The sequence below is a fragment of the Nymphaea colorata genome, chromosome 2 (assembly GCF_008831285.2).
Source record: "Nymphaea colorata isolate Beijing-Zhang1983 chromosome 2, ASM883128v2, whole genome shotgun sequence".
Lineage (NCBI taxonomy): Eukaryota > Viridiplantae > Streptophyta > Magnoliopsida > Nymphaeales > Nymphaeaceae > Nymphaea > Nymphaea colorata.
In genome coordinates, this window is record NC_045139.1 from 28920468 (window position 1) to 28943418 (window position 22951).

A 22951-nucleotide genomic window follows, 5' to 3' on the forward strand; every position below is an offset into this window, starting at 1 on the left:
TCAACGAACAAGCGCGTGGGGTCCCACCCCTTGGGCTTGAAGATCGCCCACTTGATTTGGATTACAGTATACCCGAGATCCAATATCCGAAGATTAAAAGCAATGCACCCGAACAAGAATGCGGAACCAACGTTAGTTTCATATGTTGGATCTCCACCTTACTTTGCCAAACTTACACATGAAAATGGACTTACTCACAGTTCTTTACTTGAAATAACGTTTTTTTTTTTTTTTTTTTTTTTTTTTTAACAGGGCGAGAAATAGATAAAACTGCACTAGCACGTTTGAGTAGATTCCCTTTCTTCTTTACGATCTCGAGGGGAGGGCGAGCTAATTTTCAAATGACATCCTTTGCAAAAGCGTTAAATTGATGTCGACAGCTTTGACAATTTACCTGTGGCCAGCTTTTAGAAGAATCAATCCCTGACTGTGTTACATTACATTACATTACATGGAAGGCAACTAGGGTTTCATTTCAGGCGATTTCCAATGTCAACAACGGCCATGAAACCGCCAAGACTTTGCGTCGTCTTCTTCCTTTTTTAAAGAAAAACTGAACAAAACACAGTAGGTTCCTGTCAAATTCCCTTAGAAATCGAACAAAATTACTTGGACCACTGAATTATAAAGCTAACTGCTCTGCTCCTACCGCGTTTTCTGGACCCCGACTGTGTGAATTGGCCTCGGAAAAATCTGGAGCTGCCAATTTAGTCTATTTGCAGATTCATCGATTTATTTAGCTGAATTCATTGTGAATTATAATAAAAAAATATTAAAAACATAGATTTAATTTTAGAAAATGAACATAAGGCTGTACAGCTGAAAATATTGTTTGAATGAAAACTCGACCGATTGAATTGCCCACGAAATCCAATCAGGATCCACCGTTGGCACGAACAGTCCAGATCCGTCAGACTGGGTTCGCATTTCTTTATGAGATTCGACTAAATGAATTTGAACCGATAGTGCGATCCAAATCAATCCACACCGCTAAGGAACCGTATCTGGACAGGGGTAATTTTGTCATTCTCCTGAAAAGAGCCGGTTTCTTCCGCTCCCGCCCTGGCTGTACGGGGAAGAAGGCAGCAGGCAAAGACGCTTGAAAACGTTTTGATTCGCCAACGGGTCGGCAAGCAAGGCCCTTGTCCCCACCAAGCCCGTGAACATTTTCCGAGATCGCCCTTCTCTCCCGCTCCCCGATTCGGGCTTCTCATCTTTTCTCACCCTGTTTAACCGCGACCGACGGTGACGCACTCTTCCTCTCTCTCTCTATGTCCCACCGACTGAACTTTGTTCAACTCCTGCTAAAAAAGAAAAGAAAAGAAAACTGACGCCTCTCTCTTCCCTTAACTGACGGTGACTTCTAATCTCTCCGTGGGCGTCGTCGTGGACTACAGTGCCGAATAGACTTTAATCTCTCTCTCTGAAAATTTATGGCGAGATTTAAATTTTAATAATCAGATTGAACAGTACAAGTAATCTGGAAGACGAAGTGTGAAAACGAGATAAACTCTCTCCGTCCACCGCGTTTTCTCTCCGGCTGTGCGCAAATCTCTCGTCGCGCGGAGAGGGGAAAATCTCGCGAGCGTCCGTTCTACGTTTCTCCTCCTTTTAAGTAATGTGGAAGAATAATATGCCCCGGTCACGGTCTTCCCCTCTCTCTCTCTCTCTCTCTCTCTCTCTCTTTTCTTTTAAATATTTTCTGCGATATTTATAGGTATCTGTCTTTTTTGCTGAACTTCGACGCCAAAACGAGGAGTTGTTCCCACTGAAATTCTGAAAGCAGTGTAAGTTTCCAGATCTCCGATATCTCTCTTTCTCTCTCTCCCCCCTCCCTCTCCCCTCACAAACACATACACATGCACATGTTCCCGTTGTTTTCTTTTCCTTTCGGGGATTCAACATTTGAGCGTTTTTTCCCTTTTCAGAACACTTGCTTTTCTCTCGGTGCTTTGCTCAAGAGCGTTCAGTTTCTGAGGTTGAATCGGTTCAGCTGCCTGGAGTGACGAGGATTTTGTGTGAGGAAGCCCGGCGGGTGGAAGAAAAGTGGAGATTTGCGACTTTCAGTGGGAAAGGTTCCGGCAGGAAGAAGAATAGCAGGGAATGGAGGTCTCGAGCGAAGAAATTGCTGTCAGAAGAGGAATGTGAGAGTTTTGAAGATTTGGAGTGAGACGATATCCGCTAGGGAGAAGGATGAAACGGGTTTGAGAGTGAAAGTCATCTAATGTGAAAAGCTCCGGTAGCAAGAAAAACAGCCAGTTTGTTGAAGTTCTGAAGCGGGAGAGAGTTCCGGCGGTAGCTATATACATCAGAAGGACGATCCGGTTCATTTTGGAGCTCGCTTTAAGCGAACATCCTGTAGCAAACGACAGGCGTGGTTGAAATTTTGGGGTGCGAGAGAATCCTGCGAGAAGATCGAGGACATTTAGTTGTGTGAAGTAGAATCTCGGTGACAGCAAGGCTTGAAATGCGGGAGAGATCCGCAGGAATAAGGGTCGTTGGATATGAAGGTTTGAAGTGGTCCAGAAGGAAAGGCATGAAGCGGGAAAAAATCTAGCAGTAAGAATTCGGAGAGTTGAAGGCATTAACTGAAAAGATAGAAAAGGAAGAATGTGTGGAAGGTTTCGAGTGAAGGGAAGAGGAGAAACGGATTGTTCCCAAGTTTGAGTGACTGAAACTTGCAACTTTAGGACAGAGCACGGGATTTTTTCCTGCGTGGCTTACTTCCGCTTGATCTTTCAAATATATACTGGCTTTGATCCTGGTCCTGGTGAGTGCGATCAAAATCGACAGAGTCCAGCAACTTTCGTCGAGTATGTAGAAGAGGAATAGCCACCGAGTAGCTTCAGGTAAGAACGGGTTACAGGACATAAACCAACGGAAATGTATTTGAAAGGGAAAAAGAATTATATCTTTGGCTACTTGTTTTGAAATTTAGTTACATTTTTTCCGAGGACCATATCATGCTCCTGATAACTTTTTTTTTTTCAGTTGATTCATTGGTGCATTGGTGTCATCAATTTGATTGTACGTGCACTTTTACATGTTGTGCCAAAGACAAGAGAAGGGATCTTTATTTGTTTCCTTCTCTTACGATGGTTCTTTAAAAGGTTAAAAGACGAACGAACGATCTGCCTCCCGGATTAATGTCAAGCATCTTTAACATGCATGGCGAAATATTTGACATAAGTCGAATTCTATTGTAATTTTGACTTAGACTAAATTCTCGAAATCTGCAGTCATAATGGAATGTAATTTTTGTTGTTTCGGGGAAATATTAAAATTTTCGGTAAAAAATCAGGATGGAAAACGGAATGGAAAGACTCGAGTTCTGACTTCATTTCTTGTGCACTTCCTGCCATACATGCATGTTTTTCCTATCAATCTTCGTTTTCTCCTTTGTTACATTTTGCTCATTTTGAATCTTTGTTACTTGGCATTGCTACTGAGAATTATGTAGTGATGCCAATCTTTTGCACATGCAAAAGTAGATCAAAGCTTAGGAAGTCTTATGCTCTAATTATATTGTGTCCAGTGTCACCTTTCTATTTTTGTTACGAGGTAGGTGAGCTGGCTTAGTTTAGTGATTTCATGAATTACTGGTACTGTGCTTGGAGTACATTGTGAAACAGAAAGGGAGCTTCAACAGTCTCATGCATTTGTGATTCTTCCATGTCACAGGGATCAGAAGCCACTTCTTTCAGGGCATTTAAAATTTTCAAGATGAAATAATCGGGGGATTGCTTATGGAAGGTTCCTATGTCACCCACACATGTGGGAGTCAGAGATAGAAAAATGTTGTAGTTATTGGACTGCATTGTTGAGAGGCTCCGTGGAGCTTTCTGATGGTGGTCAGCCTTGATTCTTTTGGAACACTTGTAATGGGGAATTAGAATTCCATTCTCAGATTAGTTTATCATTCTGTACAGCTATAGTGCAGGATTGGTTTTGATTCAAGTGTGTAACCTTTAGTGCAAGGCTTCTTGCACGTGTTATTGGAAACTTGGAAGCTGGAACCTGAAGGGATATTTCATTCTTCAGAAGTATGTTGGGTTCCGAGGTCATCTCAACATTCTCTCATTTTAACAAAAAGCTTCATTCTTTGGTTTGCTGGTTTTCTGGAAAAAAGAGGAAATGGCCTTTCTATATTTTAATGATATGTGTACTTATGTTGCTTGTTATGAAATATAATATGGTAGAAAGTCCAATCAGTTCACAGTATTTTATGGGTTTCTTCACAAATGGAACCTCGGATCACCTTCACTTGGAGCATCTTGATCTCCTTGTACCTGCTGTTCAAAATCCTGACGACTCTTCCGAAGTTATCTCCTATGAAAATCTGGTTTCTGGTCTGTTAATTCCCAGAAATTTTTCACAGGAGGAAAAAAGGTCTGTACAAACATGGAAATATTTGAAGCCATTGGTTGCTAAAGCTGCAGCCCTACCTCATTTTGTTGAGGCCATTCAAGAAGCAAAAGTTGCATGGGAAACCCTTATGGCTTCAGTTGAAGAGGAAAGGCTGTTTCACATTGGCAATGGTAGTATTAGCCGAAAGGCAAAGGATAAACAGTGCCCCTATTCTGTTAGCAAGATGAATGACACAGAATTGGGCAAGTCTGGATTTAAGCTGCAGATTCCTTGTGGCCTGGTTCAGGGTTCTTCTGTTACTGTTATTGGTACACCAGTTGGGCTTCTTGGCAATTTTCAGATAGACTTGAGAGGAACTGAGCTCCCTGGGGAACCAGATCCTCCTATCATTTTACACTATAATGTCCGGCTTCATGGTGACAAAGTCACAGAGGATCCTGTGATTGTTCAAAACACGTGGACTGCTCCAAATGATTGGGGTCCAGAGGAGCGGTGTCCTTCTCCATCTGAGAATGCTGGCAAAGGTTACTTATGTTCTGAGAACTCTCAAATTTCTCACTTCTTTATTATTGCACTTGTGTGCACTGAGTTATTTGATTTTGGTATACTGGAAAACTTGTTCCATGTAATATTTTACAAATCAAAATAACTTACAATAATTTTTTCACGAGGTCAACAGATTTAGCTCGGATCAAACCCCTGGCTTTGAAAAGAACTATTTTCCAGGGCACTTTTCAGCACAATTATGTGTTATTTCCTTCATTGTGTCTTTGTCAGTTGTGGTCGGTGTAAGAATGTCAAAAGTTGGTCCTTCGATTTCACTTTACTGGTCTGTTGTATTTTCTTCCCTATTATTTAGTATTGTTTGAAACTTGCATGTCATCAGGCTGGAGTTTAAAACCTAATAGCCATGCTACTTATGCACTGGATGCATCTGTATGCAAGTTAGGAATGCACTTCAAGGTTCAAGAAGCGTGTCCCTTGCAGGAAATTCTCCATTATGTCAGTTAGAAGCTACTGGTTTGAAATATTTGATCATCTGATTCTTCGGAAAAGAGGCTGCTTATCTGCAATATTCAGCAAGGCTTATTCCAAATTCCAATCTTATGTACTGAACTCTTCAAGCCATGGGCTCACCTTGGCTGCAAAAGAGATCAAGCTGAGCATTTGATTGTGCTGTTATGCTTGTGCCTTTAAGAATACATAATGGAATAATTTAAGGGCTGTAGTTAGGTTCCAATTTCAGAGTCATGAAGTTGCTAACTGTGTCTTACCTACCAGGTATTCCTTAAGATCTTTTTTGATGCCAAACTCACTGTTTAGTTTTCTCTCTCTGTATGAGAGATACAAATCTTGATCACCACTTTTACTCTGTGATTCACTACACTAACATTGTTTCTGTTTCTTTGTCTAATGTCAGTCTAGTTGATTCTTTCCTCTGTCTGTCAGTCCACTCTCTTATAATTGCATATAATTGAGAATATTTGTCGTGCATGGATCTCTTTCTTTTAGCTGTTTTGTGGCCTAATTTAAAAATTTCATGTCCTACAGTTATCCTAGCCCTTGCTCATAAAGCTAGGTTCTTGCATTCTTCACGGGATATTACAGATACAGTTTCTCACATAATGCTGCTTGCAAAACGCTTGTGAAGAAACACAATCAACTGAGCTAAGAAAGGCTTTTTCCCTCAATTTCACCTGCTTGTCACTCTGTGCAGCTAGCTAGCATGTCACATGCATGTCATTTGCTGAGATCTCATATCCTTCTGATTATAAAATAAAGACTGCTACTAGTAGCTAGTGCTTTAAATTGAAGGAACGAATGAATCATGTGGTGCTGAAACTGCAGTTCTGGTGGGCTCCTCGTTGTGTTTGATTGCTATAAGCAACGATACTGCTTTACTGGACTTTGGCTTCTGCTAGTTATCTTATATGTAGAGTAGGATTTTGCAGTAATCAATGCTATCTGCGTCAAGTTTCATTTATTTAGATAAAGATATTATTGATTTCTTGTAGATATATCTGGAATGATGGTTATACTTTCTAGGTAGATTTTCACTGCCTTATGTTATATCACTCTTACCTGATTGTTAGATTTTCACTGCCTTATGTTATATCACTCTTACCTGATTGTTAGATTTTCACTGCCTTATGTTATATCACTCTTACCTGATTGTTAGATTTTCACTGCCTTATGTTATATCACTCTTACTTGATTGCCTATTTCTTTTTATATGTAGTGGATGAGTTGGACCAATGCAATCCGATGGTGGGTAAGGAAAACAAAAGAAAGCCTGCATTAAGCAAGCATTTTAACAGTTCAAAAAGAACACCAGAATTGAAGAACATTGATAGCCCAAAGACATACTTTCCTTTCAAACAAGGGTATCCATCTGTTGCTACTCTTCGAGTGGGTTTGGAAGGGATTCAGATGACAGTTGATGGAAAGCACATAACATCCTTTGCCTATCGAGATGTAAGTGTGCTGTCAGTGTAGTAGGAGTGCAATTGTTTTACACGAAAATAGCATTTGCTGTGATGCTTTTCATTTATACATGGCATTTTAATTTCAGAGTCTGGAGCCATGGTTGGTTAATGATGTAAGAATTTCTGGAGATCTGAAGTTGCATTCTGTGTTGGCAAGTGGCTTGCCATCATCAGAAGATGTAGACCATGCCGTGGATTTAGAAACACTAAAAGCCATACCCCTGGGAACAAAGCAGCAGTTGGATCTTTTCATTGGGATTTTTTCTACTGCAAACAATTTCAAGCGTAGGATGGCAGTGAGGAGGACTTGGATGCAGTATGATAGCGTACGGAATGGCAAAGTGGCTGTCCGTTTCTTTGTTGGTCTGGTAGTTTTCTCTCTCTCTCTCTCTCAAATGCGCGCGCTCTCGCTTTCTTTCTATCTCCTCTCTCATGTTGAGACAATGTCCGTTGCAGCACAAGAACACGATGGTCAATGAGGAACTTTGGAATGAAGCACGCACTTATGGAGATACACAATTGATGCCTTTTGTTGATTATTACAGTCTCATTACTTTGAAATCTGTTGCCATATGCGTCTACGGGGTTAGTTCGAATTCTTCTTTCATTTTTCTAGTTTCAAGTGCACACTCTCTTTCCTTTTGTTATGGGGGAAGGGTGGGGGATTCATGCTCATTTCTCCATTTCTGACCTTTACAGACAAAGGCTGTCAATGCCAAGTACATAATGAAAACAGATGATGATGCATTCGTCCGTGTGGATGAGATTCTTGCTTCTTTAAATGAGAAAAACATCAAACAAGGGTTATTATATGGACTTATCAATTACGATTCAGAGCCTCACAGGGATCCAGAAAGCAAATGGTATATCAGTCCAGAGGTATTAATTTTCAATCTGATGTTAATTTCTGTTTTCGGTCATTAAATATCATGTATTACTGGTTGTTCCCATGAGAAGTGATTATTGACCCTTCCTTTGGCTGATATATACCTGTTTTATTTGTAAGAAGGTTTTCCATTTGTAGTATTGATATTGTAATATTATTACAAAATTTCCCCCTTTACTATAGCATGCCATGAACTGGTTATCAAATGCTGCTGTTAGATCAAGTGTTTTGAGATGGATATCATATTAACAGCGCGGTGCAGAGTAATCATTCATCCTATAGTGGATAACTAGTTCATGGCCATATTATCAAAATTCAGAACAGGGACGTCGGGTTCTGGTACAATTAGACACGTGACCCAAAAATATTTAAGCTGCTTAAACATCATCTTGTGAAGCTGGTGACTTTGTCAGCTCTGTTTTTTCTTTTTGGTTGGGGTGGTGGTGTTATTTTAATATTTACTGCATTATCAAAATAATCCACTAACATGTTGCCTCCATTTTTTGTTTTAACGTAGGAATGGCCAGAAGACAAGTATCCTCCTTGGGCTCATGGTCCTGGCTACGTTATTTCCCATGACATAGCTGATTTGGTGGTGCGGAAGCACAAGAAAAGGCGACTAAAGGTTTGGCAACCATCTTAACTTTACCGTTATCGAGTCTAGAGAATGAGTTGCGGAAATGATCAATTTCCTAAACCCAAGACCTCGTTCGGTTCCAATCTTTATTGGATGTTTCCGAAGGGACAATTTCTCGGTCAATTACTTGGCGTCTAAGGCGTTCGCCAAGCCTGAGCCGGACTTGGGACGCCACAACTTTAAGTGTCTTAGCGGCCCAAGAAAATTTTTGTGGACAGGGTTCGCTTGTAGTTTATGCGGTTCCATCGTTTAAGTTCTTTTCAACTCTGGAACTCAAGTCTGCCGTTGATGACCTGATCCACCCTTGCCGGGGGCCTCTAAACTACATCTCGAACCTTGACTCTTTCTGGACATAAGTTCTGCCCTTAACGCACTTGTATGGTGATTGTAAACGGAGGGGGAGGACTTGGGAATTATTGATCTTGACCCTACTGGTCTTTCTAAAATTCAAGTCACACGAATCGGTTAAAAGTAAATCTAGGATCTTGACTTTGGTTGTTTTATGGGTTAGTTCGAACTTGGGTTCAGATTCATGTGAAGCGGTGTGCACTATAATAACGTGCTACTCGAGTTAACTTCTCAGATTTCCCGTCTTCTCTATCCACACGATCGGATCGAGTGGTCTTAACTGCTGCACCCAGCTTGGATTTGATCCGCCTGAATCCGTCTAATTTGAGCAACGTGCTGATCTCGCGGCGTTTTCCCTCTACTCTTCACTGCAGCTGACATTGTTGCGTATTTTTACCGCAGATGTTCAAGTTGGAGGATGTGGCGATGGGTATGTGGATAGCCGACCTGAAGAAGGGCGGTCTAGCAATTCAGTACGTGAACGACGATAGGGTGTATAACACAGGGTGTACAGATGGATATGTTGTGGCACACTACCAGGAACCTAGAGAGATGCTCTGCTTATGGCAGAGGCTAAGCGAGGGACGTGGGGCTATATGCTGCAATCGTCGATAGAGGGCATCGCACGTCACTAACGGAGTTTGTGGAAATTTTTTGCTGATTATTTTTTCGCTTGTCCTATTACCTATACATATGTAGAAAAGAGGAGGGAGAGGTGGAGGCGGTTGCTTTTGCTCGGCGCTTTCTTCTTGTATTTTCCGGAAAGAATGATCTTCTAGAGTATGCATTTCGCCCTAACGGTCTTGAGCCGTCTCATCATGTTCTTGGCACTGGCTCTGCTGCATAAATATGATAGCGGAATCATTTATTGGTATTGAATCTCCAATGAAGTGCGCAAAATATGTTGAGGACTTAGGAGAGGTGGAAATGTGGGTGAAGGAAGGACAAGGTTAAAACTGTGGAGGACAAGCGATGCAACTTTGCTTCTCATGGACGCCTTTTGCTCACCTGCAGATTGGCAGATTCGGAGGCGGAGCATGCTCGACAAAGAGAAAATGGAGGAGAGATTGGCCTGAGCAACTAACAATTTGCGACCCAGTAGGCTGTCAAGGAAGGAGCTGGGCTTGACTGGTTTTTTGCTGTAATAGATGTGGACCTCTCTCTCTCCCACTCACGCACATGCGCACACGCACCAAAAGCCAATGTCTGATGAACTTTTCAAGTGGTAGCTTGAAGGTGCTGGTCCGCAGCAAGGCCTTGCTGACCAACGAATTAGGGGAAGGCGGTAAGTGGCTGCATCATTAGAGAACCAGAGATACATGGCCACTACTACCTCCATGAAAGCAAAATCTGCTTCGGTACACCCTCAAGAAGCAGAAAATCCAAATGCAGCAACTGCTGCTGCTTCTCTTTCAGAAGCGGAGTTGTCGCTTTTGGAGGAAGTTTTCACTTCCATTGAAGGAAACTATCAGATGCCATGGTTGTTCTTTCCCTATTCGCTGCTTGTTGAGAACTTGCAAAAACCAAACGCCGGTTACACTAGAAAACTACAACAGTTGCTATAAAATAACTCGTGAAACACGGTTTTAGGTGGCAGGATTAGGTGAGTTAGAAATCACCTATAATGGTGGCGTTCTGTTGGGTCTTTTTCCCCTTATTACACTAGTCTTTTCCTTAATAGCATATTTTCAACATCCTCGCCTTTTACTATGGTCGAATCTGTTTCCTGTTCTTCCTTAACCATGGAAATAGGGGTCTTCCAACTTTAAAAAATATGAAATCTTTCAAGTTATCGTGGAGAAATTCACGCAAACTTTCTGGGTTCACTCCCTTCTGCAGTTCTGCTGGTACGTGGAACCCGAGAGAGAGAGAGAGATAGAGAGAGAGAGAGCACAGATTGGCTAAAAATATGTCACCTTACTTTTTCTAGAAACCATGAGAACAAACAGGTCCAATTGGGTTTACTTAAAAAACTGTTCTCTTAAAAGTAAATTTTGAATTTAAACTACTTACATCATTTTCTTTTTCGAAAGGTTGCAGTTGTTTTATCTTGAAATAATTAAAATTGAAGTTAGATCTGCTTTTAGTATGAAATTTCCTAAAACATGTTCAACAGGTTTAGAAATGAGAACTTGTAAGGCTGAGGAGGATCCTTGGCTGAGCATCCTTATCCCGTAACGAAACGCAGTCCAGCCCTGGTTGGGTGAATATTATTCCACTAATTGATCCCCTGATATGCATCGAAGGATTAAACAACCCACAACGAAACTCAGTTTTTATAGTCCCAGTTAGGCTATGAAAACCAGGTCTTACTGTCATCCAAACAGGCAGGAAAGGTTTACAATTCCATAAACTTTAAAGTCATGATTTTGCTCTTCATGGAAATCATGTTGCCATTTGAATGTATATGAGGACTCTAAGCACATCCTAGACAAATTGTTCAAGCTGCAGCTATATATAAACAACAGGTTAAAATAGGAAAGATATCAGATATGAATGGCATCGGAAAATTTTAAATGTCAGTTAAAACAGATCAATCAAAAGAGTTTTTGGAAAAGGACTTGTGACCTAGCTTGATAGAGTGACTAAATGTTGGTGTAAGCATTAATGTAACTAACATGAGTCACAGCAACTAATAACCATCTGTAAAAGGACCATTCACCATTTATTGGCAGTGAAAGGAATAAATACAGCTTGGATGGCATTTCATGACAAATTCGAAAATGCAAAATATGGAACTAAACAGTGTTCTTAATTTGTTTGCCGGTAAGGCTTACACAACAGAAACATTCGATATTTTGGAACTAGCTACTAAGTGAGCAGTCACCATGGTTTATATGAACATCTTGCCAACAAATTCTTTTAAGGGTCTGGTTGGTGACGGCATCCAAATTTGAGTGGAGCAGGTCCCTTAGAAAGGAGTGCCTGTTTCTAGAAACCTTCCTCTCTCATCCAAATCATGCATATTATGGATGTTAATTAATGACTACCAAATCTGGAGCTGCTTCTTTGCTCTCTATGGATTGGCTTTCTGTATCTGCTATGTTTTGTTCTTCCCTTGCTACATACCTTTTGTCGATGTCCCTGAGCAATACGAAGGGGAAGAAACTTCACTAGATGTGAAGATTCGAGAACATTTTTAGGTGAAACTTTGTTAGAAAGAAAGGATTAATTTTGGAAACAAGCCTAGTGGATGCGGCTCTCTTTGATTCTCACGTTGAATTTCAACTCCCCGTTTCGTGGCTTTTGCTTGGCTCAACAAATGGTGTACGTGGCAAGTAAGTAGGCCAACGTCCACAACCTCCAAGTTTTGAGAATCAAATGAAAACCTGAAACCATCATAACAGTGACTGACTTTGATAGGTTTAAGCAGGCTCAAATTTTCAAGGTTGGTGGCTCTCTCTACCCCCCTCTCTCTCTCTTCTTTCAGTCTTTTCAGATTGTTTATAAGATCTCTCCGCACTCGAGTTTCACTGGCCTGCTCCTCCTTCCATTTTGGGACTTTTATGAGTCCCAAAGTGGGGAACTTGCGTATGTAACTCGGAAGTTGATGAAGAAGAAGATGATGGTGATGAAGACGATGGTACTCATCGTGATGCTGATGATGGTTGCCCTTGCGGGCATGGGAGCTGACAGTGCTCCGGTTCAGTTCATCTTTGGGGACTCCTTATCCGACGTTGGGAACAACAACTACCTCACAAAGGGCATTGCTAGGGCCGCTTTGCCTTGGTACGGGATCGACATTGGCATGGGTCTCCCCAATGGCAGGTTCACAAATGGGCGTACAATTGCAGACATAATAGGTGCATATCCTCACTCGATCCCCTCCATCTATTTGTTGTTCTTGTGGCTCTTCTTTATGTCAGCTTGGTATTTGCACCATAGTTACCATGAACATTAACTTGCTTTCCTTCTCTAAGATTCATTATTTCCTGCTTCACGCTGCTTCCTTAGGACGTAGTGTCATAGTTTTTGGTTTTTGAAAAGCATTGGCTTCCTCTCGCTTTTGCTTCATGTATTGCATCGCCTCCCTTGTTCACCTGTTCATTTTACATGGTAACAATGGCTCCGACAAACCAGATGAGCGGCTATATCTTGTGGATGATTATTACGACCAAGCTGGCCTTGCCTGAAAGGGCATTAACTTGTGGAGCTTCGCTTCGATCCCTGGAACTTAACAGCTCCTAACAGGAAATGGTCGAATTCATGAACTTCCTTGATCTTTTTGAGATTTGTTCGCCGCTAAGATCTTCAAAGTTCATGAAATTTCCAATCATGTTTCAGCTGGTATTTCTAGCTTCTCTGCGGCCTACTTTCTTTCTTTTCCCTGTCCCTTCCATTTTCTATTTTAATCCCTGGGAAGGGTGGGTGAACAACCGTGGTGGGGCTCAAACCGAAGACCTCCTGGTTTTCTCATTCGTCTTCCACAAAAGCTTCTTTTGAAAATTTTTCATTTAGATCCAGGTTTACTTTTTACCTGTATTTTCAAAGCTCTTTTCTGAATATTTAATAAAAGTCAGACTTCCATAAAACCTGTCAGATTGAAGCAAACTTATGTTGAAGACTTAAATCTGAGAAACAGAAAAAAAGTTAGCCAATTTATTTTTCATATTACCTTCTACCTCTAAATTAGATTTCTTTTTATTTTAGCCAATCTTTCGTTTTTTAATTAAGCTTAGTTTATTTGAAGAGCTTATTTGAAGTTTCTATGAAAAATTTGAGCCTTACTGAAAAAAAATTTTAAAAATAGTTTCTTTTGTTTACATGCAAATGGTAGTAGGCCCAAGAACGAAAATTATCATTTTTCTGAACTGTTCTATCGCCACATGGCAGCGATTCGACAGGCTGTTACCAGAGTATGCCAGTTGCCTCAGTTTTTAATATCAAGTTCTTAACCTCCTTCAACTTGAAAGACTTGAGCTTAAGAACTCCAAAAGGTGCATATATAGCTTTCTCTGGTTGTGCAAAGATGGTATCAGACAAATCCTATATATTCCTTTTACATTCCCCATTTTAGACAAATTAAACTTCATATTCGTCACTCCAACCCCTCAGCCGGTATGGCGGAGATGGCCGGAAAAAGGTGCACTTTTTTGGGGGTTAATATCCAAAGTTAACCTGAAAGTTTTATACATTATTTTGGCAGGCGATTACATGGGATATCCGAGACCTATAGCATTTATGGACCAATCTTTGGATGTGGATGCGATACTAAAAAATGGAGTCAATTATGCTTCTGGTGGAGGGGGGATCCTCAATGATACAGGCCAATTATTCGTAAGCATTGAATCTTTTTTAGTAACATGTTAATGAAAAGTTTTCTGATTTCTTCTCGACAACATAAAACTCTATGTAGCCAGCTTGATTGTGCCTTCGGTTCTTCTTGGATGCAGGTGCAAAGATTTTGCTTTTACAAGCAGATTGATCTCTTCCAAGGGACACAAAAGCTGGTCAAAGAGAAGATTGGCAGCGAAGCAGCAGACAAGTTCTTCAAGGAAGCAAGCTACGTCGTTGCACTGGGAAGCAACGACTACATCAACAATTTTCTGCTTCCTGTTTATCCAGATGCATGGGCATACTCCTCCACAGGATTCACAAACTTGCTGATCTCCACACTGAAGGACCAACTGACGGTAAACACAAATCGTCAACAAATTTTAACTATTAAAAACATGACCTTTTGAAAAGCTCCACCAATTAATTGACCCTGGCTTCAAACATGTAGGAAGATATGCATCAATTCCATGAAGTTTGTGTTCCTTTTATGTAAAAGATTGTGCATGGTTCCCTTCATTTCTCACATTGTTATCATTGTTATTATTATTTATTATTATTATTATTATTATGTATGAACTAACAGGAGGAGGCTGCTGTAACCATGTGCAGTTGCTGCACAAGTTGGGAGCTCGAAAATTGATCTTCTTTGGGCTGGGTCCGATGGGTTGCATTCCCCTGGAGAGGGTCATGAACACCAACTACACCTGCCAAGACAGTGTCAACAAGCTTGCTATGAGCTTCAACGACAATACCAAACAACTCATGCAAGATTTGTCTGCACAGCTTCCCAACGCCACCTTCCAATTTGGAGATGCCTACAACGAATTCGCCGATTTGATTGCCAACCCTCTCAAACATGGTCGCTTCTTGCCAAATTATTGTTTGATTGATTCCCTGTTTCCTGAACCGCAGAAGCTGATCAGGAATTTTTCCTGTGTTTTAACAGGATTCAGCAACGCGGACTCTCCGTGTTGCAGACTGGGGAGGATACGGCCATCATTGACGTGCACCCCAGCATCAAGTCTGTGCAAGGAAAGGAGCAAGTACGTGTTCTGGGACGAGTACCATCCCACCGAGGCCGCCAACCAGGTCATTGCGAATGCCATCATCAAGAAGCTCAGCTTCAGGCCCCTCAACGCACCACCATCGGCGGCTGCGGCCCCCTCCAACAATACAGCATCCTCTCCGGCCACTACTTCCGTTGCTCCGGCAGGGGCGCCCTCCTCTCCCACGGCTCTCTCCCCAGCTTCTTCGACTACCACCGTTCCCTTCATTGCCACGCCACCCGCTCCTACTCCTTCTTCCTGATAAAACTTAGTTTGCTTTTCCTCTGTTTTGATCGAAGCTTGCACATGAGGAATTGACGTTGTTTAGGGAACACTACTATGGTGCTCGGCAAGGAAGAGTTGGGGAAGACAAAGAGTACTGTGGAAGCACGAGCATCTGGGAACATCTCTGCTCACTGAGGTGTTACCTCTTAACGTGAAACACGAGTGTTCTAGTTGGCTTTTACTGTCCTATTAATGGTTGAGCCAGCAATCAAAACATAGCAATAGACCTGAAGATCAGGAAGAACTTTGAAAGGGCATCTAAGGTTGAAATTTCTTGTAGTTTCATATTTTGTACCGTCACGGGACTGCCTAGCTCCAGCTTCAATCGCAAAAAGAAATGGAAAAGAAAAAAGAGAGTTTGTTTGAAACCTTTATATTTTGCTAATGTCAGTGTCAGTAAACCGGCCCGACGTTCACCTGTCCGGCGGTGTAAGACTGATGAAATTCATGTTTGATTGCTTGGAGAACTTGTCTGAGAAGGGGAAAAGTTTTCGCTAATACACAATACCGATTCAAGTTCTAAACCGAAAAAACCAGGGTATGTTTTCTTCTCGATTTTCAGTGAGACTTAAGAATCATACTTTTTAGATTGATGCATCCAAACCCTTATCTTAGGCAATCAAACACGTGCTTACGAAAATGAGAATTATTTTTTGGCTTTCAGATCTTTTCCTTTCACAGTCCTGTCTCTGCAAATAAGTTTAGCGTGGTTCACGTTTGGTGAGACCAATTAAATGTTTCGATTAAAAATTATTTCTTTGAAATAGGTCTATATTTTGGCCATGATAAAAGATTTCCTGTGCTTAATCTTGGTTGTCTTTAAAATCATTTCCTTTCCATCTATCGAATCGAAAGAAAGTGTAAATCAAAGTAAGTTCATGAGTCAAAATAACTGAAACACCATCATTTTCCTCTTGACCTATTGGTTGTCATTGTTTCTATTTTTTTTTTCAAATTTTACTACTTTTTCGCGATTTTACAACTCATATTTATCTCTTTCTCTCATGAAAATCTGAACCATTTTGTGTTTTTATGCTCTATGAACAAAAGGTACTTTCCTTACCTACTTGAAAGGACTAAGGAGAGTTGGCTGAGAGCAACCCTTTGATATTTTGGTTAGCCATACAAAATTTAAGTGTGATTTCAATAACGTACGTTCCAAGTCTAGCTAGGTGCGTTGTCAATTACTGACAAAATTAACTTTTAAGACTATTTGTAAATTTTTTCCAGAAAAAGAATGTCGTCGAGACTTTTCAGCCAATTAATGATTTTGAACCCCTGAAAACATAGACAGTGGCGGATCCAAAAAACGCACTGACTAGTCTCTGGCTTAGTGGGTTGGGTGCTTGTAGGGCTCAGACCAAGGACTAGAGTGGGCACTCATGTTGATGGACCCAAATCCAACTCCATTACAGCAGAAAGATCTCATGGACTGGCATGGGCAATGGCCCTCACCAGCCACATGGTAGCTTCTTCGCTACTGACATGGATCCAGCAATTAGAAGAGGCACTTCATTCTTCTATAAAGAAAACAAAAAACAAAAAAAACAGACAAAAATCAATGCGTCCTGATCTTTAAGTTGCTATCAACAGGTACACTACCTTATCTCTTTTTAAATGCCAGTGCTCAACATCAATTAGATGAGGGCAATCGTAGCTTGAGGCCCATTCATTGTCATTGTAGCCAGCACAACCTTCACTTCCTTGGGGACAAAACAAAGTTCACTCTTCCTGTCTTCTTCGAAAAAGACTCTGAGTGTTAGTGAAGCTTCTATGAAGCTTCCTGCAACTCCAACCAACTGTGGACGCATCCTCCCTTGCAGAATCCTACTCTTATTCTATTCCAATTTACATTGATTGCCACGCATTTTGTTAGTTTGCTATTGTTTCCTTTGCATTTTCAAAAGGAGGTCTCCATTTCAAACTCACCTGCTTTTATTTTAGATAAAGTTTTCTTTTAGTGCTTGGTTAGCTCCAGTTTAGTGAAACTCGAGCTTGAGCAGATTGAGTTGAATCTGAGTTCGAGTTGGTGAAGTCAAATTCAACTCAAGTTTGTGCAGAACTCAAGCTGAATCTTTCATAACTTGAGTCAAATTCGAGTTGGTTCAACTCTTCTACAGCCCCAAAGTCCTCCCATGTGCTTTTACTTTGATTCAAAAAAAAAAAAAAAAGTAAACAAACAATAAATCTTTGTCTTTACCATTCTTCCGCTTTTCATTCACTTTTAAATATGGTATTTTAAAAATGATATCATACTTCCATAAAACTCAACTGCAAACACAGAAAAAAAAAAAAGAGGGGTGGGGGTAGCATACCACGTGTCAGCCCGTGAGCAAGTCCTTTTCCTTTTCTATCTTATCTTGATAAAGGTGAAAACCCAATGTCCTGCAATGGTGACCAAATAAGAGGAGAAGAAGACGGTTTTAGTACTCATGCATGAATAAAACTGCACACGATTCGTACCTCTAAATCAGGTCTGGCCTGTAAAGAATTTGGGTTAATCGGATTCCATACAATCTGGGGACCCGATTTCAGGCTTTGTTTCTTAATGCTGAATTCAGATCAACTAGTATAAACTCTGATATTTTTATGTAATGTGGTTGGAACTTCATTCAATCTCAGTCAGATATCAAACTCAAATTTGGGTTCGGCTATGAAACTATGCACTGAATTTAAATCGGTCCAGCAATTTCATCCAGATCTCTTTAGTTCATCCAATTAAACAGATTCCAAATCTATCTATATCCGTGGATGTAAAGATACATTTTGCGTCCACATGTTTGAATTCGAGGGTCAAGAGCCAGCCGCTTGTTATACGGGATCTGACGCATTCCGAAGAGCGAAGCAGCGTTCCATTCTTTTCGGCGGCATCCTTCTGCATTGGCGGCGAGTGGAGTGCCACAATCCCCTTCATCGTTTTTTATTTAAGACTCCCATCCAAAGTTGTCGGACTTCGACCAATTTTCCACAGTATGTATGGTTGTATTTTCGTCAAAAAGTGGACATCGTCTTACCCATATAAAAACAAAAAAATTGTGGTTCCCATTAAATCAGATACGTCATACCAGTGATGCCTACATTGCCGCAGTAACTGTCCCTGTGTCATTAGTTTCTTCTACTTGGTGTTCAATTTACTTCTGAGGTTGCAGATGAATGGGATTCTGCACCGTGAGACACACCAAAAACTTGGTTTTATAAAACTTAACTTTTTTAATGAATTTTAAATACTCGATTTGTTGGTTTTGAAAACCTGGTTTTTATGAATAACTTGATTGGAAGGTTTTTCACTCTTTTTTATAAAATCAGGTTTTGTCAAAACTGCATTTTTTTTCAAACCCAATTTTGATGGCATTCAAAGATTGGAAAAACCTTATTTTAGAAGTAAAACCAGGTTTTGAGTTTTGCTTCCAAAACTGACTTTGGTTTGTAAATTAAAACTGGAAACACAAGTCTAGAACCGAGGTGCGTTGGGCTTTATGTGAAACTCAGGTTGTGGGGTTTGACGATTTGATGTGAGGTTGGAGGTTGAGGAATTTGAATCAGTCAAATCAAAGCTTACCGAAGTCACCCTTAGCAAGAGCAGTAGAAAAATGTGGGATTCCACAGTTCCCCTTATGGATGAAGAGAAAATCTCCAGGCCACATATGAGGTAGTGGATATTGCACGCCATTGGGTGCCGTATGGTTGACCGACATATTCAATTCTTCTCACAAATATTACCCAGAAGACGGGCTGAAGTAGCAGCGGAAGTTTCTTGTTATACAGAGAAATGGCGCGGTTTGCGGTACATTGGGGTCAATCATTAGAAAAATGTGGACATGGTATCCTTCTTGCACCAAAAGCATACATGTATCAGAGAGTGCAGAATTACAGAGCTACTGCAGTCTAGTTTGCCCCCGAGATGACTCCGCTCGCTCGTGCTTGGTTGCTCCTTACAGTTTACTTGATACCCTCTGGTTCTCTTCGATGGCATCTCTTGAGCTTCTTTTTCAATCCTTTTTGGCTCATACCCTGCCAATTTTTTGTGTGGGTGAAGGCATCAAGGAAATGGATAGCAGTGATTCTGTTTTTCCCCTTCAAGGTTGCCGTCGTTTACTTCATTTTCCCTGTTTATAGATTTTTGGTAGCTCGACTGTTCCGCAATAAAGGTTCCACGGAGTCAGCGGTTTGGCCAGAGGAGTCGATAAATTGTGAGGATTCGGAAGAATATGAAGATGTCCATGAATTCATTCCTGGGATCGAGTGGTTTCGCATTTTTGAAGTCCCTCCACTCGTAAGCGGATATGCAAGGATTGAAGTTGTTCAAAATATCGTGAAAGAAATGCCAAACATAGAAGAAGAACAGAGCACCAACGAATCTTCGGAAGCAGAAGTTCAAGAAGTAATGAATGCACTAGCAGGCATGCGAGCAGAACAAGCAACGAATGTATCTGCAAGGATAGAAGAAGTTCCGGTAGCCGATGAGGAGTTCATCGCAACAGATGACAACGAAAACGAAAAGGTGGAGGAAGATCATAACAGTACTGAGGATGCAGACACGGCTGAGTCAATTGATGAATCAGTTTCGGAGGCTGTAAATTATGAAACTGGAAGAAATGTGCTAGATCGAATTAGCACCACGGGTACATTGACTTTTCAGAGAGGATTGGAGGTAGAAGAAGAAAGGGAAGAGGTTGACCAATTCTATCAGGAGTATAGAGAAAGGATAACACAGCTTAATCGCCTGAACGAGGAATGCACCGATAATTTAAGTGAGTAGCTGCCAATATATATTTGTTTATTTTTACAGATTCACCCCAAAACATGAAGTTTCTTTTTGCAACCTGTGGTTAACAACTTTCCGTGAGGGAAATTTTTGTGAAAATTCTCTACAAAGAGTTCAAATTTGATTTTCATTTTTCACTTTGTCAAGACGTTTCGGAAACCACGAGGAAAATTTTCTCAGTGCCTCAGATTTCTGTAGAGTGATGAAACAAAAGCATTAGTGGAATAGGAAAAGCATGCCCATTGTTTTGTTTCCTCTTTTTCATCATTAGTGATATTTTCCGTCGGTTCTGCTAAGCTTCTGCTAAATCGAGTTATTCTATAATGGATATAAGTTGGTGCCGATTTAGAGGAATATCCATGGAAAGTAAACCTAAAGAACATCCCCATATACCGTGTACTGCAATCTGAAACGTTGATATATTGTTTTAGGAACAATTTTGGCGAGGCTAGTTTGGAATTCAGAACTGCCACAGAAATTTGCTGGTTTAGTGTCTGTTCTGACAGACAATGCCGATAGGAGCGAAGCTGTTACAAGGAAATTTATCAAGAGTGTAAGAGCACGTGTTGAGATGTTTTATGTGGGTCACTCTTGTTTGTGCTCCGAGGCTCTTCAATACCAATACAGGAAGATTCAGGAAATGGCATCCTCTGTTCCTCCAGCGAGACTTCCATGTAATAAGATAGCTGCCAAATTTGATCACTTCAGGATTCTGCTCGAGAGATTCATGGAGGACGAACGCATGCGAGGCGAGAGGTTTTGGAACTATTCCCAATTCAGGTTTATGCAATATAAAGACCTACTACTGGTTCCTTCCCTGTCAGGTGATCTCTTGCCTTGCTTTCTGTATTGGTTGCAGTCAACTTCGATCCCTAATTTTTGCTGCCGCCAAGTTTTTCTTCTCTCGCCCTTTTTCATGAAGTTGATTATATATGCTTCGCACATATGGAAAATGCAGATCAACTGGAAGCTGATAGAACTGGAGGTAAGAACATGGAGTCGAGCGAACTGCTAAATGTAGTTGAGGAGTGCATAGTATGGTTTCTGAAATTTCTCAAGAACGATCACGGGAGAAAACCTTCTGTTAGTCTGCGAAGGTTCCTGCTGTGGGATGAAGCACAAGTAGAAGACGCCAATGACCTGAAGATGTTATCAGATATAAAAAGAACGCTTCGAGAAGTATGCTGATCTCTTTTTCTGTGTAATGGTTTAGTGATCCACATATTGGAAAAAAAAACTTGCCATGTCTAACATTCTGTTTCTTCTTGAACACTTCCTACAGAAGGAAGCAGCATTGAAGAATTTGCAAACAGAAAAGAGGGATTCGCTCTTAAAGAGGAAAAGAAGGAACCAAATTCAAGGCTGGTACAGGGTTGAATGTTTGTGTTGCTCAATTGACTTGAGACTTGTTGCTAGAGTTCTGGCTATGCCAATCGTCTCCACCAAGCAATTGAAATGGTGTCAAGATGTGCTGGCAAACATTCACTTTGATGGTAGCCAGGTTAAAAGAAGTCGCTTAGGCCTCCTTTTCCCATGTCCAGGGAGTGACCAAGAAAGATGAACTGTAGATTTTTCTTTCTCCATATGTTTACAGGTCGCTAATTAGTGGAACCTGTACACCCTTTGCATACCTTTTAGAGCTATGCACTGCGCGTGTTTTTTTCTTGTACAGTAACACAGTAAAAATATCTGCACTTCATAAGTTCAATCTTCTTTCCTCTGGTTTAATATTTGCATCGAATAAATTGTCACGGGTTCGGAAACAAAGACAAGGCCATGTAACATGTGATTCCTACTCGACAAAGGTTCTGGTAGACTTGATCTGTTATCTCCTGTCTTTCACATACCTCAGGGGCAGATGGAATTAGTAGAATGGGAGGATGAGGGGATAAGCTTGAACAGCGACCTGACTCGGAGACCAAATTTAAATACCACATGTTTGCAGATAGACTTCACAATAACTCTTTTTAAGTTCTAAAACCAGAACAATTTTGTGGGTTGAACTCCATATGCATCATCAGGTGCTGGCAGAACGAGTCCGCATTATGCTTCGCATGTCATCGACTTTGCTTGACTTTGGAATGACCTACACTTTTCAATTCACCGTTGACTTTACAGGAACCAACCGCTGCAGTCATTCCATGGTGAAATATATCAGGTCTTTTCAAGCTTAAAAGTTGATGAATTCGAAGTCTTCATGTCACACCATGCTTTAAAGTCATGCTTTAAATAAAAAGCCCAAAAAAATCAAGTTGTCTTTTCTAGCTGATGATCTTGCAAAGATATCTGTAAGGTCAAAATTGAATAGAAAATACATATATAGAAATGCGCCCAAGTATGCCTCTTTATTGCATATACTTGTAAGGTGCATGTATCTTTTTGCTACCTAATGACATGGATGTGATCTTCGTAGGTCCAGCAGCAAAATTATGTTTCCTGATGCATAGATTTGAGTCTGATCCGGCAGCTGCAGCTGCTTCTTTGGCAGTATGGGCTCACCATCCCCTCCCTAACGACAGTAATCAACTATTTCAGATTTTATAGCTTACAATATGATATATATGCATAAAGAAGCATGTTTTTTCATATGATTACTATATATATATATATATATATATATATAGATAGATATCCGGATGTCTCACATACGCCTCAACAATAAATCGGGCTGCGTGTGTGGGACATCCAAAAACAAGTGACACAAAGTAAATAAAAACCCCTTCGGCAACTAAGGGTAGCCGGTAAATTTCAACAACGACAGGAGTGTGCGTGCATGCGCACACATATACATGAATCCTGACCTAGACGTGGTCCAGTTTTTCCTTGCGAGTCACGCCAGGGGCAGATTGCGAC

At 40.8% G+C, this 22951-nt stretch overlaps 3 protein-coding genes across 4 annotated transcripts; all 3 read left to right on the forward strand.

The window, feature by feature from the left end:
- The first annotated feature begins 1362 nt into the window (after positions 1-1362).
- LOC116247259 (beta-1,3-galactosyltransferase GALT1) lies at positions 1363-10201 on the forward strand. 2 transcript variants are annotated; one of them, XM_031619310.2, is made up of 10 exons: positions 1363-1641; positions 1718-1787; positions 1929-2849; positions 3682-4892; positions 6608-6843; positions 6941-7222; positions 7311-7439; positions 7554-7733; positions 8258-8365; positions 9128-10201. In XM_031619310.2, the coding sequence occupies exons 4-10, from the start codon at positions 4046-4048 to the stop codon at positions 9338-9340; spliced, it is 1995 nt and encodes a 664-aa protein (XP_031475170.1). In that variant the 5' UTR covers positions 1363-1641; positions 1718-1787; positions 1929-2849; positions 3682-4045; the 3' UTR covers positions 9341-10201. The 2 variants fall into 2 exon arrangements, with proteins under 2 accessions (XP_031475170.1, XP_031475171.1); XM_031619311.2 differs by having other exon boundaries at positions 1363-1615.
- A 1854-nt stretch (positions 10202-12055) lies between these two features.
- On the forward strand, positions 12056-15790 carry LOC116247260 (GDSL esterase/lipase At1g74460). Its single transcript, XM_031619312.2, has 5 exons — positions 12056-12528; positions 13872-14002; positions 14119-14358; positions 14612-14861; positions 14949-15790. Exons 1-5 carry the CDS (start codon positions 12276-12278, stop codon positions 15308-15310), a joined length of 1236 nt encoding a protein of 411 aa, XP_031475172.1. The 5' UTR covers positions 12056-12275; the 3' UTR covers positions 15311-15790.
- Positions 15791-18954: 3164 nt separating this feature from the next.
- LOC116249267 (uncharacterized) lies at positions 18955-21806 on the forward strand. The gene is made up of 4 exons (XM_031622488.2): positions 18955-20084; positions 20530-20922; positions 21057-21277; positions 21381-21806. The coding sequence occupies exons 1-4, from the start codon at positions 19235-19237 to the stop codon at positions 21657-21659; spliced, it is 1743 nt and encodes a 580-aa protein (XP_031478348.1). The 5' UTR covers positions 18955-19234; the 3' UTR covers positions 21660-21806.
- The last annotated feature ends 1145 nt before the right edge of the window (positions 21807-22951 follow it).

Bases quoted from the DNA above. Each gene is read 5' to 3' on its own strand.
- LOC116247259 (XM_031619310.2), top strand. From the start codon at position 4,046: ATGTTGGGTTCCGAGGTCATCTCAACATTCTCTCATTTTAACAAAAAG. The intron at 7,223-7,310 runs GTAGTTTTCTCT...TGTCCGTTGCAG, and splicing joins TCCGTTTCTTTGTTGGTCTG to CACAAGAACACGATGGTCAA. The intron at 7,734-8,257 runs GTATTAATTTTC...GTTTTAACGTAG, and splicing joins AATGGTATATCAGTCCAGAG to GAATGGCCAGAAGACAAGTA.
- LOC116247260 (XM_031619312.2), top strand. From the start codon at position 12,276: ATGAAGAAGAAGATGATGGTGATGAAGACGATGGTACTCATCGTGATG. The intron at 14,003-14,118 runs GTAAGCATTGAA...TCTTGGATGCAG, and splicing joins ATGATACAGGCCAATTATTC to GTGCAAAGATTTTGCTTTTA. The intron at 14,359-14,611 runs GTAAACACAAAT...AACCATGTGCAG, and splicing joins CACTGAAGGACCAACTGACG to TTGCTGCACAAGTTGGGAGC.
- LOC116249267 (XM_031622488.2), top strand. From the start codon at position 19,235: ATGACTCCGCTCGCTCGTGCTTGGTTGCTCCTTACAGTTTACTTGATA. The intron at 20,923-21,056 runs GTGATCTCTTGC...TGGAAAATGCAG, and splicing joins ACTGGTTCCTTCCCTGTCAG to ATCAACTGGAAGCTGATAGA. The intron at 21,278-21,380 runs GTATGCTGATCT...CACTTCCTACAG, and splicing joins TAAAAAGAACGCTTCGAGAA to AAGGAAGCAGCATTGAAGAA.